This window comes from Leuciscus leuciscus (assembly GCF_965113295.1).
Source record: "Leuciscus leuciscus genome assembly, chromosome: 21".
In the NCBI taxonomy this organism is placed as follows: domain Eukaryota; kingdom Metazoa; phylum Chordata; class Actinopteri; order Cypriniformes; family Leuciscidae; genus Leuciscus; species Leuciscus leuciscus.
This window is the reverse complement of record NC_138745.1, coordinates 19,547,869-19,566,385: the sequence shown is the minus strand read 5'-3', so window position 1 is coordinate 19,566,385 and position 18,517 is coordinate 19,547,869. Positions and strand designations below refer to the sequence as shown.

Sequence of the window (18,517 nt, the reverse complement as noted above, 5' to 3'; positions counted from 1 at the left end):
ACCTTAGCTGTTTATGGTTTTTGCTACTCACGTCCATGAGCATATAGCTGCAGATATTATTATGGGCTATGGCAGTATTGACCTAAATGCACTTTGTTTTTGTGAGAGAACACTTCATTTTTAAACCTTTCTGCAGGCCAGTAGGCTTTTACATTATTATTTAATGTACACATGAGTGGGGTCAAGTTAAACATTTAATTTTATACTTTGCAATGTGCTAAATAAATATTTGCATAAAATTTTAATTGATTTATTCTATGAAACTTTAATATTAATTTATGCAATGCCTTGATTATAGTAAAGTTAGTACACAGTCATAGCCATAAATGCAATGGTACTAATAATTGGCATAATTTATTTCGGTTTTCGGCCTTAGTTTCCTCTTTTTCGGTTTCGGCCAAGAATTTTCATTTCGGTGCATCCCTAATGTGCATGCATTAATATTGGATCTAAATAAACCCAAATAATTGTGCTGTACACTGAAAAAAAAATATTGTTGGTTTAACTTAAAGGGTTAGTTCACCCAAAAATTCTGTCAGTAATTTCTCACCCTCATGTTGTTCCAACCCCGTAAGACTTTTGTTCATCTTCAGAACACAAATGAAGATATTGTTGATGAAATGGTGAGTGTGAGCATGGTTCCCAAGTTACATGAGGGCGAGTAATTACTGACATAATTTTCATTTTTGGGTGAACTAACCCTTTAAAGTAAGTTACATGGTTGTCTTAAAATGTAGTTCATCGAAATAAAATGTTTTAGTTAATACAGTGGAGAATACTCAAAATATTGTTATCTGAAGAACCACATTAATTGAGTTGATTTGACAAAAGAAAAAAAGTTGTGATAAATCATGAAAATAATATTTTACAGTGTATAGACCTTGTGTTGTTGGTTACGTTTGGCTTTTCTCCTCATTCAGATGTTTCTGCGCCTTAGATTAGTGTAAAGGACCCGATATAAACAAGATCTCATTCCAACATTATAAAACGTATCTATTTATGAAGAAAGAATTTAGCCTCATAGGATTTTTTTGTGTGTGTATTCATGTATGATTAAAGGGTTTGAGGGTCTTGAAGAGGCTGGCAGAGGTTTATTATCAGTCATTTTCATGTATCCTCCTTACTCTGATGACAGGGCGATATATATATATATATATATATATACATATCTAAGATCTTTGGTATTTGAAGCACTTATAGTGTTGCCTGGTAACAAGGACGTTATGATGACGTTCATATTGGATATGGAAAGTGCCTCGAAAGAAAAAAAACGTATGTGTAATTTTGAAAGTATAAATGCATTTAAAAAACTCTCTTTACAATTTGGCACGAGTAGATACGGTTGAAGTTACACCTTAAATTCAAATGTAAAACTGTGGTTATTTTAACAATAAAGCAACTGTTAAAAAGAAACAATACAATTTTAAGAATTTTCCCATTATTTATTTATCCAGTCAATCAACAGTACAACCAAACATATGTTTATTCTTTATTGCCTTATTTTCATATGTGGAAAAATAAAGAGCTCCCTGAAGAATAATGCCAATAACAGGAAATGACTGAGATAAATATCAGCATAGTATTGGCAACTATTTTTCAAAGTAATATTAATTCCTTTGTGTACAACGTTTTGAGGGGGAAAAATCAAAGCGTGACTCAGAGATTCCACAGCTCCATTAAAACAGTTACAGTAAAAAAAATAAAAATAAAAAATAATTACACAGAGATTAATGTTCGCAAAAGCGTATTTATTCAGGCAAAACAAATGAGACATCTCAATAAAACGCAGCAATATGTGGCCTGTTGATATTGAAGCCGATATAGAACTGCTCAGGAAAACACTAGGCTAGTCACGCCAACAGTTTGTACACAAATATTAATTTACAACTAATTAATTTGATAAAACAAGTTCAATATAACAAATTGATACAGAAACAATCAAAACGTTAATACATTACATAAATAGAAATACTTTGCTACATGCAAATGCAAATTGTGTTTTCTCCTCATTTATGGTCTTTGATTTAGAGAAAGAATTCTGACAAAGAAAAATACACATGACACAAAGACAGGCAATAAGGAAGATCATGCATTTGTTCAGAACAGAAGGCGTCAGGAAGAAATGCATTATGTTACCTTAAACAATAATACCTAAAAAAGTCAGACAAGCTACATACTCATGTTAAAATAGCAGATGGTTTGTGTACCCTTCTGCCATTTAATAATGTGACGCTTTATCGTTGTCTTTTCATAGTTGAAAAACGATTTTGTGATGTAAAACTTGCCACAGATTCTCATGCGAGATGGAACCACCGATGTACAACTAGTCTTGCAATACAGATTTGGAAGCTAGTTTTAGAGAAGGGTGTGCACTCTTGTTCGGCTGTGGTATCAGCGAATCACAATGGAGTTCAACAATAAAACACTAATACTGTGAAGGATTTAAATCTCATTTGAAACTTCTTTAGTGTGTTAAAATACATTTGGCTTGAGGATGAGTAAACATTCATTCACCTCGGTACCAAAAATATACCATCAAAAATACCATCAATTGAAGTGTTTATGTTCCCGTTACATTCTAAGCAGCAAATCTCAAAAACAAAATTAATAATAATTATGCTATATTAATATACTTTCTCAATGAACAGGCTGAAGTTCTGTATAAAATATATATATTCTTTATTCTAAAGATATTTTTAATCCATCCAAGACATTTTAAAGTAAGGTTTGTCCTTTCACGCTATCAAGTTCTCTGTGTTTATTGGCACATGGGCATTCTGGGTTAGAGACAGCCGATGCTGTTGCTTTCACCAGGCCAACGGTGAGGCTATTCTGGGGCTTCTGGGGTTTTCAGTTCCTTGTGTCTCGCTCAGTGCTCTCTATTGAAGAGAGAAACAGCAAACTCTCACCTCAGGTGACTTTGGTGCCAATTTTTACCCCCACTTTTATTGTTAATTGTACAAAACAAAACCGGGAACAACCAAAAACATAAGGCATATGATGAACAAAGCAAAAATAGGCTATTATATATACAGTCATGTGAAAAAGAAAGTGCACCCTTTTAGAATTCTTTGGTTTTACGCATTAGGAGTCAGGACATACTGAAAATCATCTGGTCTTTTGCAGATCTTAAAATTAGGTAAATACAACCTCAGATGAATAGCAACATGACATTTACACCGTGTCATTATTTATTTAACAAAAATAAAGCCATGTGTGAAAAACTAAGTACACCCTATGGTATGATGTAAAACCACCTTTAGCAGCAATAACTTGAACAAATCGTTTTCTATATGACGTTATCAGTCTCTTACATTGTTGTGGAGGACTTTTGTCCCACTCTTCTTTACAACGTTGCTTCAGTTCATTGAGGTTTGTGGGCTTCTGTTTATGCACAGCTCTCTTAAGGTCCCGCCACAGCATTTCAATCAGGTTGAGGTCTGGACTTTGACTGGGCCAGTGAAACACCTTGACTCTTCTCTTTTTCAGCCATTCTGTTGAAGATTTGCTGTTGTGCTTGGGATCATTGTCCTGTTCAGGGCCGGCGGGTGCACTTCTGCCGCTCTAGGCGAAAATAGGGCTGATCCGAATACCATTTTTGAGCTTCGAAGCTTCGATAGTAATGAACATCGAATATTTGAAGCTTCGGGCAGAGGGAGCTGAACATATTCTTCTCTCTAATAAAGGCAGGAATCTCTATATGTCTGTCTTTCTGTTTGCATTTTGATTATTTGGAGAACCGTTCATCCAATCGACTTCACAAGGGAGTGCAGTATCGCATTTGGTGCAATATAGATGGACACACGAGACGCAACACGTTCAGAATTTATAAACTTTTAGTATACAGAACAGCGCGAGCGGGAAGCGGCGCACCTCACGCGGGCAGGGCTTATTTGCTTATTAAACGCACACTCACAGGTCTGTTAACTTAAGCAATAGGCTACTTTTAAGGTAGTCTAATATTTTTCTGATTAAAAAATTACTGACACAGTAAAGGGTAGATTTAAATAAAGAAAAACGAAATTGAAATAAAGAAAAACAAAATTTTAATAAAGAAAAAACGAAATTGAAATAAAGAAAAACAAAATTGAAATAAAAAAACGAAATTTAAATAAAGAAAAAACGAAATTTGAAAAATAAAATTTAAATGAAGAAAAAACGAAATTTAAATAAAGAAAAACGAAATTAAGTTAAATTAAAAACGAGATTAATTTAGATTGATAATAACGGGTAAAAAGGCTAATACATTTTGTTTCTGTTATTCTATTTTCCACTATGTCAAAGCAACGCAGCTTAACCCAAAACACAAGCTCAGGCACTTCTGTCCACACACACTCCGCTGTTCTGCTCTAGCCAGAGAATAGCCTACTCCCGTTGTATGAACACTTTAGTAGGCCAAGAGGAAGCAAATATTTTGGTAAATAGGTTGGGTTCCTTCAACTGTCCATCCTATTAAAATGGCTATAGGCTATATAAGATAATTGTAAAAAAAAAAAAAATATATTTTTTTAGAGTGTGAACGTTTGTGCTATGCAATTGCAACAACACATACATATGATATCTATCTCTTTAATGAACAAAGGGAATGAGTTAGTTCTGGTGTGCAATGCGAAAAGTGCATAACTTATATGTTATTCTTCAGTGCACAAAGCAAGTCAAGCGCGAATGAGAACCGTTTCGAGAGGGATGCCAGGTGTGTAACATTTTTTAAAATAGAAATTCCAGTAAGGTTAGCTGTGCTAGCGGCCTCTTGGTTCTTTGGTGGACTTGACGGCGTGTCATCCTTGCAAATACTCCCTGGATCAATATATTTTAACAACGAACCCCTCTGTTGTTGGTGTGCTTTCTCCTTCAAAAGTCTCGATTCATGGCGTATGTCAGGTTACAAATGGAAAGACTCGGAAGGTTAAGTCATTATTATGTTCCCTGTAAATTATTTTTGACTGCATTATAATGATTTTCTTAATTCAGAATATGATCAACATTGCGTAGGTGGATGTGATCGGGGAATTTGGCTGTTAAAAGTAACATTTAAAGCCACTTAAATTATACGCCACGAAATTAAGCCACGAAATTACTCAAATAAAGATTCGTTCATTTTGATGAACGAGATCGTAAAAGAGAGTCAGTAAAATGATCTGAACTTCCCATCACTCAGTCATGACTCGTGAGAGCAGGGGGCGGGGCGGGGCAGCGGCAGCTCAGCGAATCATATAGCCTATTTTGTGAATTGTTCATCCCGGTTGGCACACACTTTGCCGCCCTTACAAAAGTGCCGCTCTAGGCAATTGCCTAGTTCGCCTATATGGACGCGCCGGCCCTGGTCCTGTTGCACGGCCTAATTTCAGCCAAGCTTTAGCTGTCGGACAGATGGCCTCACATTTGACTCTAGAATGCATTGAGCTCATGGTCAACTCAAAGACTGCAAGCTGGCCCAGTCCTGTGGCTGCAAAACAAGCCCAAAATCATCACCCCTCCACCACTGTGATGGACAGTTGGTATGAGGTGTTTGTGCTGATATGCTGTGTTTGGTTTTCGCCAAACATCTCCACTTTGGTCTCGTCAGTCCAAAAGACAGTGGGTCTCATTCACCAAGTAAACACGAATTTGTGAGTGAAATCTGTGTATGAACGTTTTCACAAACAAATCATGATTCATCTATAACTTTCCTTCTAAAATGTATTTTTAATCACGAAAAAATTAAGGAACAACTGAAACCATTCGTATGCACAAATGACATACTCTTGGTGGCCTTATAGACATGTTAAGATGAAATTAAATATGCTATATTTCATCATATATAGGCCTATCAGCTCTGCATAAAGACGCAGATATGCGTATGTACAGCTGGCTGTAATTTTTGTATAAATGGTGTTTATTGCTTTTGAACTTTTTCTGAGGATGGCACTCTTGGCATTGCTCTGGGATCTTGCTGTGCGTGCTCTCGGGTGAAAACATGTCTTTAGAGAGCGTCATGTTTGCTGAGAGTGATGAAAGAAAAGTGTGAAATGGACATGGTTTGGTGTGTTTTATGTAAATCACTTACTTCGAGCATGCGGTCGCTCATTTAGAATACTCCGAATTTATCAACATTTAGAACGAGGTTCTAACGTGTTGTGAATTAGGCGGAAAGTTTTCGTGAGATGTCAAAATGTGTGTATAAATATGAATAAAGAACACAATTATTAGTGAATGAATGAGACCCATTGTTCCACAAATCTTGTGGTTTGTTCAGATGCAACTTTGCAAACCTAAGCCGTGCTGCCATGTTCTTTTTTGAGAGAAGAGGCTTTCTCCTGGCAACCCTTCCTTTTTCTAAGGGTTATTATTTATTCATAAATAAGTCTTTTTCTAATTGTACTGTCATTAACTTTAACATTTAACATGCTAACTGAGGCCTGTAGAGTCCGAGGTGTATCTCTTGGGTTTTTTGCAGTACACGGTCATTGCCTTAAGGTGAATTTGCTGGGACGTCCACTCTTGGGAAGATTGGCAACTGTCTTGAATGTTTTCCACTTGAGGAATAACCTTCCTCACTGTAGAATGATGGACTTCAGATTGTGGCCTTGTAACCCTTTTAAGATTGATGGGCAGCAACAATTTCTTCTCTAAGATCATTGCTGATGTCTTTCCGCCTTGGCATTGTGTTAACACACTCCTGAATGCTCTGTACCAGCAAACTGCCAAAACTTCTGCTTTTATAGAGTTGGTCACACTTGCTAATGATCAGTTAATCAAAGGCATTTGATAAGCAGCGCCTGACTGCTACTTACCCTCTTAATTCCTATGGAAGCAGTAAGGGTGTACTTAGTTTGTCACACATAGCTTCTCCATTTTGGCATTTTGTTCAATTAACCATGACATGGTGTAAATATCACGTGGTGTTGTTCATCTGAGGTTTATATTTACCTAATTTTAAAACCTACCAAAGACTAGATAATTTTATATTATCTCCTGATACTTAAAACCATAGAATTCAAAAGGGTGTACTTTCTTTTTCACATGAATGTATAAGCTTCCATTTGTTAAAATTAGTTAACTACATTAGTTAACATGAACTAACAATGAAATGAAAAATACTTCTAAAGCATTTATTAACCTTAATTACTGTTAATTATAACATTTACTAATACATTTTAAAATCAAAGTTGTATCTGGTAATGTTATTTAATGGCCCCAAGCTAACATGAACCAACAAACAATTACCTATCATTAACAAAGATGAATAAATACTGTAACAAATGTATTGCACATTGTTAGATAATGTGGTAACCGTTTACATAAAGCCTTTATGTACTGCATAATGCGTTATAAAAGTATTCATAATGTACGTTATAATGCGTTACATGTTTTAATAAATAATAGTAACCAAAGTTAAAATGCATTATAATATTTGCAGATTACTTGTTACATCAAAAATGTCTTTCTAAAGGCGTAACATATTATAATGTATCATAACTGTGGTTAAAATTATTTGAGACCATACAATGCATTATAAGGTGCATTACAATGTATAATTAATGCATTAAAAATGGTTTTATAATGCATTATATAAAGGCTTTAAGTAAAGTGTTACGGATAATGTTAGTTAATGCATTAACCCAGGTGTTCCCAACCACATTTCTGATGTCTCTCTTAGGGCGCTTTCACACTGGCAGTTTAGTGCGGACCGGGGCACGGTTCGCATGAAAAATCGCTAATGTGAACGCTGTCATCGGACCCGGGTGCGCACTAGAGTACCGAACCCGAGACTACCTGGAGGAGGTGGTCTGAGCTCGGTTGCTCCCGAACCGTGGCGCGGTTCGCGTTAATGTGCAAGCAACACGGACTCGGGTGCGCGCTTGTTCAGGAAGTATAGTATCCCGCGCATGCGTATCACTGTCGATATCATTGTTTCCTCACACACGACAACCATGAGTGGCAGGGGAACGTTGTGGGACACTGAAGAGGTGATGTCTCTCACTATGTTGTGCATAATAGCACCAAAAAAACAGACAAATTACAGCTATGCTCAGTCGAGTTGTATTCTCCATGCGTTTTCCGTGTGTGTTTGCGATGACGTAAGATCACTGCAAACGCACCTGGGTTCGATACAACTAATTGAGTGTGAAACCAGACCAACGCTGCGGGGGGCGCCGGGAACGAGCGCACTCGGGTTCGGACCGCAGCAAACGAACCCAGTGGAAAAACGCCCTTATTTGACACCCATCTGAGGACTTGGAGCCTTTACTAACAAGCTGATGAGTTGAATCTGGTGTGTTTGATTAGGGAGACATCTAAGTGTACATTTACACGACAATGATGTCCTAAAAACAGAAACGTTTTTCCTTTGCATTTACACGTACAGACAACAATGTTGTTAAATGATCACCGTTCACACGGATCGGCAAAAACGATTAAATACGCTGTATTATAAATGCCAGGCCAGTAGTTGGCTTTGTAAAGAAAAACTACGCTCGTATAGACTGAACACATAATACGCATGCACATGACATCACGGTTTTCACAAATTCGTGTTATTGTAGTTTACATGATGACGATAATGGTATCGTTTTCAAAAAACGTAAACTTTGAAACTCGTTTTCAAATGTTTGCGTTTTCAGGCCCCCAAAACCCATTTGGCGTGTAAATAAACGGCCAAAACGCATAAAAAGTTTTCCATTTTTAGTTGAAAACAGTGTCGTGTGAACGGCCTCTCAAATGTGCAGTGTTGGGAACCACTGCATTAACCAATGTTAACTAATAGGACCTTATTGTAAAGTGTTACTGAAATATTTAAAAAACTCACCTCGAATTTGGAGATAAACTCAGCAAAGATGCCAAAGAAGGTTTCTGTGGTTGTGGCCTTACTGTCTTCTCCAAAGTAGGAGGCCACTTTATGAAACTCATCCATTGCTCTTTGCTGCAAGGAGTCTAGGGATTGCACAGCTGGATGACAGTTTTCCAGGAAGCTCTAATATCAGGGTCAAGGGCTGATACATTGCAACTCATAGATATATTTTCACAGGATAACATATTATGTGCTGACTCAATCTGTAAGAGTAACTACTTTAGTTTTTATTCAATTTTTGTCACCATCAAACTTATTCATAAAAATGCTGTTGATTGGTGGATACACTCATAACCGCTGCAAAGCGATCCTCTGAAGTAGCTGGGATTTTTACACAGGAAGTTCTTATGTCCTGGATGGTGGAGTGAAGGTCACTGAGATCAGCAGTAACGGTCCTCTGATTTACTGCATTTCAGTAAACAAGTGTGAACATCAATCATTCATCAATACATTTAGGCCTAATTGACGCTATAGCAAATATTATTTTTGCATTTCCATTTGATCCAACAGCAAAAGAGAAAAATACACTACCATTCAAAATGTGGGGTAAGTAAGGTTTTTTTTGTGTGTGTGTGTGAAGAAATGAATACTTTTCTTCTATCCTGAAAAGATGTACCATGGTTTCCACAGAAATATTAAGCAGCACAACTGTTTTCAAAATTTAAAGCAACTTGATGTATTTTGGCCATGTAGACATGGTCAAGACAATCTGCTAAAGTTCAAATTGAGCATCATAATTGGGAAGAAAGATAATTTAAGTGGCTACTTCCAGCAGGATAACGCACCATGTCACAGAGCCCAAATCATCTCAAACTGGTTTCTTGAAAGTCAATAATAATAATAATTCATTACATTTATATAGCACTTTTCTCTGCACTCAAAGCGAAGAATCTCCTCAACCACCACCAATGTGCAGCATCCACCTGGATGATGCGACAGCAGCCATATTGCACCCACCACACACCGGCTTATTGGTGGAGAGGAGACAGTGATGAAGCTGAATTAGTGTATATATATATATATATATATATATATATATGGGGATTATTAGGAGGCCATGATGGACAGAGGCCAATGGGCAAATCTGGCCAGGATGCCGGGGTTAAACCCCTACTCTTTCGAAGATTGGAATTTTTTGTGACCACAGCGAGTCAGGACCTCGGTCTCATCCGAAGGACGGTGCTCTTTGACAGTATTGTGTCCTCATCACTATACTGGGGCGTTAGAACCCACACAGACCACAGGGTGAGCACCCCCTGCTGGCCTCACTAACACCTCTTCCAGCAACAACCTGGTTTTCTCAGGATGTCTCCCATCCAGGTACTAACCAGGCTCAACCCTGCTTAGCTTCAGTGGGTGACCAGTCTTGGGCTACAGGGTAAGACTTTGAAAAAGGGCCAAATAGGTCACCTTTGAAAATTTGAACAACCCCAAAGTTTTGAACAGCAGTGTATATACAAAAATCTAATAGGAAATTGTACTGACAGCTTACCTTTGGCAGCTAGTGGCACTGTTATGAGGTCCCTGGAGAAGCCGAGGAGTTCTGGGAAGTGTTGGCATAGTGATTTGGCAAGAATATGGAGGAAGGTCGACTTTCCATCAACTGTTTTAGTTGTGTTTAGCTGAGGGGTATTTAAATTCATAATTAGGAGAAATGTAAAAAAAAACAAAAAAAAAACATTGTATATATATAATATGACCAATGTTTAATAAAACAAACATACCTCAGTAAGAAAATTTATTTTGAATCCTGTTGTTTTATTTGTCTTGGGCTGACCATTATTGAGATAATTTCCCATTGCTAAAACAAACTAAAAACAGTGCATATTGTAAGATTAATATTTATAATTTAAGATAGCAAATGTTTAAAAATGAATGGCTCAGAAACACCAACTCCTTTGCATAAGATCCAGGATTTATTTAACACTTATAATTCATTATTAGTGGCATATCTGCTGAAATAAGTGTTTTACCTCCAGGATCTTGGCCAACCTCTTGCTGTTTTTGAGCTCTAATGAGGCTTTGTATATGCATTCGTATGCGGCTCTCATTTCTTCTGTTTTCTCCTGCACAGTGGTCTTAAAAAGTAGACTCCTAAGTCTGGTTTTATACTCAGGAACTAGTAGCATCTGTAGAAAAAGCCCATAAGAATCAATTATTATTTACATTAATTACAGAGCTCAGGTAAAGCAGCGTTGGTCTCAGGTAAAAGCACCTGTAGGACGAACTGGTCGGGCTCACTGAGCTTGGCGGGGTCCTTGTCGTAATGCTGAAACTGTTTGACCTCCTCGTCGTCGGGAGCGTAGAGCAGCAGTTGTTTAATATGTGCGGGTTCCAGGCGCTCGGTGCTCATGGTTATGAGGATTTCCCGCAGTTCTTTCGGGGACAGCTTCAGATGCGCTATGAGGATAGCTGAACAGGGCAGCCAGATTTAAAGGGTTAGTTCACCCAAAAATTTTAATTATCCCATAATTTATTCACCCTCAAGCCATCCTAGGTTTATATGACTTTCTTGTTTCAGCCAAACAAAATCGGAGTTATATTAAAAAAATATCCTGGTTCCTCCAAGCTTTATAATATGAGTGAGAAGAGCTTGATTTTTAGAAGATCCAAAAAGCGCATCCATCCATCCATAATAAAAGTAATCCATACGGCTCCAGGAGGATAATGCAGGCCTTCTAAAGTGAAGTGATGTGTTTTTGTAAGAAAAATATCCATATTTATAACTTTATAAACTATAATCACTGGCTTCTGGTAGCGGCTGTATGCAAGTCTAGTTCTGGTGGAAGAGTGACCTCTGACCCAGTGAAGCCAGTGAATAAACCAAGTTATAATGGATGAACTTTTTTGGGCTCCAAAATCTGAGGTACCATTCACTCTCATTATAAAGCTTGGATGAGCAAAGATATTTTTTAATATAACGCCGGCTGAAAGAAGAAAGTCATATACAGTACAACTAGGATGGCTTGAGGGTGAGTAAATTATGGGATACTTTTCATTTTTGGGTGAACTATCCCTTTAATAAGACATGGATTCTTTACCTTCTCAATGGGAAAATTCTTCACACAGTTGCTACAGCAGCAAATACCTACAGCACCTCTTTAACCCACTCCTACACATTACGTCACACGAAACAACAAACCTGACTCAACCCAGAGCTCAATCTAGATGATTGCACTCCAACACAACCCTACTTATACTCACAAGCGTTGTAGGCCTTCTTATGGGAGAGAATCTCAACCACGTCTTTCTTTTTAAAGTTCTCGGGCAGGAAAGTGGGCTCTGGAAGAGAGACTGACACATTTAATAACAATGTAAGGATGTGCTCTCCTTGCACCAGTAGTGGAAACAATATATAGAGGGTTATGAGAATGAAAAGAGGCTGTGAGATGCCAATAACTGGATGGGAATGATGGGATCTGAGAGACATAGCTCTCCATGAGAGATGAGCTGAAAAGTACAAAAATAGACAAGGTAATTGAGTTCATTTTTAGCAGCAAAATGAAAAGCTACAAAAAGGATGTACATGTGGATGAAGACAGCAATATACAGACTGATGAGATGTTACATATTAATTCTTTATAAAAAAGTCTTTGCCCCATTTTATATGTGGTTGAAATTTATTTTGGTAGTACATATATTTTTTTATATATATTATATTATATTATTAAATCATCATACATGATGATACTGTATATCTACCATTCAAAACCATGTCAAAGTTTTTTTTTTAGTTTTTTTTTTTTTATAAATACTTTTATTCAGCAAGGATGCTATAAATTGATCAAAAGTGACAGTAAAGACATTTAAAATGTTACAAAATATTTATATTTAAAAAAAAAAGTATGTTCTTTTGAACTTTCTAATCATCAAAGAATCCAAAATGTATCACTGTTTCCACAATGTTTTCAACATTGATAATAATATCTTTATAATAATAAATGTTTCTTGAAGTGATTGTGATGCCTGAGTTGACTTTGACATCACAGAAATAAATTACATTTTAAAATATATTAAAATAGAACAGTTTTTTTTATTGAGCATAAAAAGACTTCTTTCAAAAACATTAAAAAATCTTACTGACCCCAAACTTTTGTAATAAACTGTATTATTAGAATAAAATATATAATAAATTAATACATTCATAAATTAACATTACAGGAAATAATTATATATTCTTAAATTCTAAAATTATTTTTTTATGAATTATAAAATTATTTTATTCCTTGAAATTATTTTCATAATTTAATTCAAGTCTTTACCAAAATTCTTTCACAGTGTTCTGTAACACTCAAATAACTGCATTTAAGTAACATTCAAAGATTTTGGTTGACGATCTGATGACATTCAGTGTAAAAACACATAGAAACAGTCAGGGGCAAACACTTTTTCATAGCACTGCATGACAGGGGATGATGATATGTACATGCAATATCACATTGAGCCGGATATTTAAAAAAAGAAAAGAAACCTTACTGGAATTCCTCTGTGTGCCGAAGTACAGATCCAGATCCAGGTACTTGACCATGTCACTGAGTTTATGATAGTCAGGATCATCTCCAAGCTAACAAACAGACATATCCACTCAGTAATGCATCATCACATGACTTCCACTTTCACTTAAACATTCAATTCTGATGTGCACTGTGGTTGTTATGCATCACCAACCTGTCCCCAGATAGTTCCTTCAGAGTTCTCCACCTGCTCCCAGCGCAGTCTTTTCACGCTCATGTGGTTGTTGTCAGAAGCTTTCGGACTGGATTTGGGTAAAGGTGGTGGATCACAAGGTGGGGGTAGAGGAGGTGGCGGTGGTGGGGGTACCTTGCTTGAGAGTGTGCTTTCAAAGCTTTGCTGGGAAGGTTGGGAATGGAGGCTCTTTTGTTTGGTCAGGCTCGGGGAGGTTCTGGGAGCAGAGGTCTGCTGGCTCTGGTAGATGGACTGGGTGTGATGTCGTAGGTGAGTGTGCTGTGCGCTTACATGTGGGGGTTGAGGGGAGGTGTGCGGGGATGATTGTAGGATGGGATGAGCCTTTGGTTGGTGCAGCTGGAGAATGGACTGAGCGCTGGGCTGAGGAGAGGAGCGTCGGACAAGGGTGCGCTGAGCCCTGAGCTCCTCACTGCTGGGCAGCACTTTGTGTAACAAGGGGCGGTTAGTGAGGAAGGGGCGAGGTGGTGGTGGGGGCGGGACTATTATCGGGTGGTGCTGGAAGGCTGGAGGAGGTTGGGGCAAGTGCTCCGGGGTGAGGGGGAGGGGCGAGGGCGGGTCGGTGAACTGGAGAGGTGGTGGCGGGGGCGGAGGACTCTGGGGTGGAGGGGGGATGTGGTCAGAGCCTGAGGAATAGGTGACTGAGGTGGAGTCATCGCTGCAGCTGTTATCTTCACTGCTGGCACTGCTTAACTCATGAGGCATGTTCACTTCCTGTTCATCCTGGAAACTCATCTGACAGTGTCACAAAGACAATTAGGGCTTAAAAAAACAACATGGTACATAAATGTATATAATGCTCTTCCAAAAACAATTTAAAATTAAATCTGAAATGTGACCCTACATAGGACAAGGGATTAAAATAAAATAAAATAAAATAAAATAAAATAAAATAAAAAAAAATAAAAAAAAATAAAATAAAATAAAATAAAATAAAATAAAATAAAATAAAATAAAATAAAATAAAATAAAATAAAATAAAATAAAATAAAATAAAAAAAAATAAAATAAAATAAAAAAAAATAAAATAAAATAAAATAAAATAAAAAAAAAAAAAAAAAAAAGGCCTTGCTTAAGGGCACTTCAGTCATTTCCTGCCAGTATTGAAAACCGAACCCGCAAACTTCGGGTTAACAGTCTGACTCCCTAACCATTAGGCCACGACTGCCAATGATAATTAAATTAAATTAAATTAAATAGGTGACCCTACATAGGACAAGATGTTTAAAAAATAAAATAAAAATAAATAAATACACAAAATAAAATGCGCATTTTGTGTATAATAATTTACATATATTTTTGTGACATTAAGTTAGCTGATAAATAGTAAACTCTTTCTGTGTCTGACACTAACCTCCTCATAGTCATTCTCTCCTCCCTTAAAGTCATCCACGAGATTGACCCGGTGGCCCAACTGCTCGCTCAGAGCATCCAGGAACTTGTCGGTGTCTCGACTGCGAGGTGGGCGTGAGAAGGTGAAGAGCTTCCTACGCTGGGGTAGAGGGCTAGGTTCATCAGAAGGCAGGGGGGAGCCAGGGGGACTATCCAAACTAACATAAGGATTAGACTCCACACTGTCTGGAGAAGGGACAGTCTGCTGGTAAGGATCATACTGAGAGCCAGGAAAGGGTTCAGTCCATGAAAGAGAGAGGCCTGACTTACGGCTCCCTGCAAAATGAACAAAATCATGAGGAACATTTATAGTACACAGGAATACTATGAGAGATATTACTAAATTTTCTAAAAAGTTTCCAATTTACATAAAACTAAGAACTAAAACATGCAAACATTAAAGCTGCAGTCCGTAGTTTTTCCTCTTTGTCGCCATCTCTGTTCGAAATCTGCAATTGCAGTTATTCGCGGAATTATCAACTTTACGTGGGTTATGCCTCGGCACGGCACAGCCCGGATTAATTCATGTTTTGAGGAGAATGTGTGGCTGTCAGTCACCGCGCCGGTGTGGATACTGTCATTCGCAATCTCAGATTCTACTTTTTGGAAGTAAGACCAACATAATAATTTTCACCTGAAAATGTCATCTGAACAAGTAAGTAACATCCACTTTTGTTCTGACCAACTAAGGGAAAAAAAGCATTGCAGTAAATCGCGCTGATTAAATCTAACGATTGCTTATCATATCACGTCAAAAATGATGCTTTGTTCTCAAATTGTTAATGTTAACAACATCAGCTTTGCATGACTACATTTAATGCCCTTCCGATATTTATCCTTGTTTCCGCATGGGCCCGGTTGCAGTCTCTTTTTTTCTGTAGCCAGTCCGAAGTCGGAACGAAGTCTTTTGCATTTTACAACGGGTGAATCTCCAGTTGTCAAATTGATTGTCCACTGATTGTCGTTTGAACCTTCCTGGATCCGCCGTCAAATTGATAAGTTTAATTGTATCAAGTGCTGTGAGAAAAGGCTATAAATCTCAACCTCCAACATCCTCACACGCAATATAGCCTACTAGCCGGGACACCTTCTTTATGTGTACAGATGTGACGTAATGACGCAAAGACATGCTCGAATTTCCCGCGGAAATCCACCAGTACCACTGGAATTAAAAACATCATTACAAGCTTACCGTTTTGAATCGAGCTAAGGCAAGCACATAGTTTTGAACACTGGCTGGTGATGTACCTGCTCAGAAATGTATTTTGGATTATTTTTAACCCAAAAACAGTTACGGAATGCAGCTTTAAATTAGGGACTTTCAAACTTTTTGATTCCATGGCCCTACTTGTAAGGAACTTGTACTTGTAACCATAACTACTGTATTACAATAATATCTGTAAAAAAAATTAAAACCCACTTTTAATGTTAGAACTAGAGTATAATTCTGAAGAGAAAGTTTTTTTGTATAATAATTTTCATGACAAATATTTGTTTTAATATAATCTTAAATACATATATTATAATATAATATATAATATAATATATGATAATATAATAACTTATAATCTTCAAATATTTCTTTTTAGTTTCTTACTGTTAACATATATTGTTGTCAATAAAATAATATAATTACGGTTAATAACAACCAACTAGTCTTTATAAAGCTAATAATAAAATAAATTATGTATAAAATATATTTAATTAAAAAGCTAGTGTGTTAACTTTGAAATAAGTATATTTTATAATTATTTTTTCTTAAAAAAAAAAAAACTCCTAGCAGTCCCTTATGGCTCCCTGGAACCCAGTTTGAAAACCCCCATGTTAAAATCTTAAATTATCTACATAAGCAAGCACATTTAGTGTCAAATGGTCACACAGGTCCTACGCAGCCAATATCGTAATATCTGTCATCATAATCATGGCTGCATGTCGGCCTCTTTATCTGAGGCACCATGTGTCAATTGTGGATGTCAGAGTAAGCTCAGAATACCTGCGTTATTATGCGAGAAAGACAAAGTATATGTATTGTTCTCAGCGTGGCCCATGCCGACAGCCCTGGGTGAGGAGTGACTCTGGAGAGATTGGTTGCTCTTCTCGGGATAGACGTTCCCAAGCTCCGTGTACACTCCTGACATCTACGGGTTGGGGCGTGGTTAGATGAGACTAGGAATGATTTCATAATAGCAGTGATGACCGTGCAATGAATTGTGGATGAGCAGTAAATGGTACCCACGTGGTCGAGATCTGGGGACTCTGGGAAGGAAGTCCCATCCCCACACTGTCTTTCTTCTGGAGTCACAGGGTCAGTGAATGTTCCTGAGACACAGAGAGAGCCAGTCCAGAAACAGAGCATGTGCACTGAAAGCTGCCTGCCCTTTAGGAGCTATAAAGAGACTGTGGGCAGTGAGCTTTAGCAGTAGCTCTGGAAGGGGGGCGGCTGAGAGGCGTACAGCGCTTGCAAGCAGTTTAAAGCTATTTCCTAATAGATGCTGGTGAATCATAAACATGACTGAGAGGAGTTCTGACTGCTTGTTTACCCCACAAGAGTGACAGAATGGCATGGCTATAGCTGAACTAATGTTAAAATGAAGCGATGCGTAGCAGATACAGTATTCTATATACACTATATTAGTTATATCATATTATCAGCAGGATCCAAAATGAACAATCATCAAATGAGAGTCAAAACTGATTTTGGCAAGTAACTGAAATGTCGGTTTTGACTTTTTTTTGTGACGTATGTAGTTTCATAGAGAGATTGAGAATAGCTTATCTCATGTATGCAAGGGGAAAATCTAAATAATTCAAATTAAATCAAAATAATAATAAATTACACTACCATTCAAAAGGTTGAGGTAAGAAGTTTTTGAGATAAATTAACGCTTTTATGCAGCAAAGATGCATTAAATTGACCAAAAGTGAAAGTAAAAACATTTTTCAAATAAATCTATTTATAAATGTATATAAAAAAATATTTCAAATAAATGTTATTCTTTTGAACTTTCTATTTATCAAATAATCCTTAATATACGTGTCACGGTTTCCACAAAAATATTAAGCAGCACAACTGTGTTCAACATTGATGATAATAAGAAATGTTTCTTGAGCACCAAATCAGCATACTAGAATGATTTCTAAAGGATCATGTGACACTGAAGAGTAAATGACTGCTGAAAGCTTTGCCATCACAGGAAAAAAATTACATTTTAAACATAAACTTTGTAATAACATGTCAATTTATTATTATTACTGTATGTTTTGATCAAATAAATGCATCCTTGCATAAACGCATGCAATGAGCATAAGAGACTTCTATATATTACTATAGTATATTATATTATTTTTTATTTATGTAAAGGTTCATTTTGCACCCTGCTCTTCGATCAAAAACCACACTGCACACTGACAAGTGGAAAATGACATACCCATTCCAAGGTGAGTGCCGATAATGCAGTCATCTGAGCTTCTCTCTCTCACATTGTTTTTGTGAGAGGTACCTGACACTCGCATGGAGCTGCTCCGTCTGTGTGTTTCTGGACCTATCTCTGGTTCTGCAGTAATACACATGAACAATTACAATGCATTCAG

At 37.2% G+C, this 18,517-nt stretch overlaps 1 protein-coding gene across 3 annotated transcripts in view; it reads right to left on the bottom strand.

The window, feature by feature from the left end:
- Window positions 1–1,733: 1,733 nt before the first annotated feature.
- Window positions 1,734–18,517, bottom strand: part of grid2ipb (glutamate receptor, ionotropic, delta 2 (Grid2) interacting protein, b) — a 36,042-nt gene continuing 19,258 nt past the window's right edge. For 2 of the 3 annotated variants that reach the window (XM_082152670.1, XM_082152672.1), the window contains 14 exons: window positions 18,355–18,480; window positions 17,163–17,245; window positions 16,920–17,064; window positions 14,889–15,202; window positions 13,499–14,269; window positions 13,307–13,394; window positions 12,035–12,124; window positions 11,046–11,242; window positions 10,804–10,959; window positions 10,555–10,641; window positions 10,323–10,452; window positions 9,117–9,235; window positions 8,789–8,953; window positions 1,734–2,879 (listed from right to left, as the gene is read on the bottom strand). In XM_082152670.1, the coding sequence (XP_082008796.1) occupies window positions 2,808–2,879; window positions 8,789–8,953; window positions 9,117–9,235; window positions 10,323–10,452; window positions 10,555–10,641; window positions 10,804–10,959; window positions 11,046–11,242; window positions 12,035–12,124; window positions 13,307–13,394; window positions 13,499–14,269; window positions 14,889–15,202; window positions 16,920–17,064; window positions 17,163–17,245; window positions 18,355–18,480 (2,543 nt within the window). In that variant the 3' untranslated portion in view covers window positions 1,734–2,807. The remainder of the gene's footprint in view (window positions 2,880–8,788; window positions 8,954–9,116; window positions 9,236–10,322; window positions 10,453–10,554; window positions 10,642–10,803; window positions 10,960–11,045; window positions 11,243–12,034; window positions 12,125–13,306; window positions 13,395–13,498; window positions 14,270–14,888; window positions 15,203–16,919; window positions 17,065–17,162; window positions 17,246–18,354; window positions 18,481–18,517) is intronic. The other variant, XM_082152671.1, reaches the window with a different exon arrangement.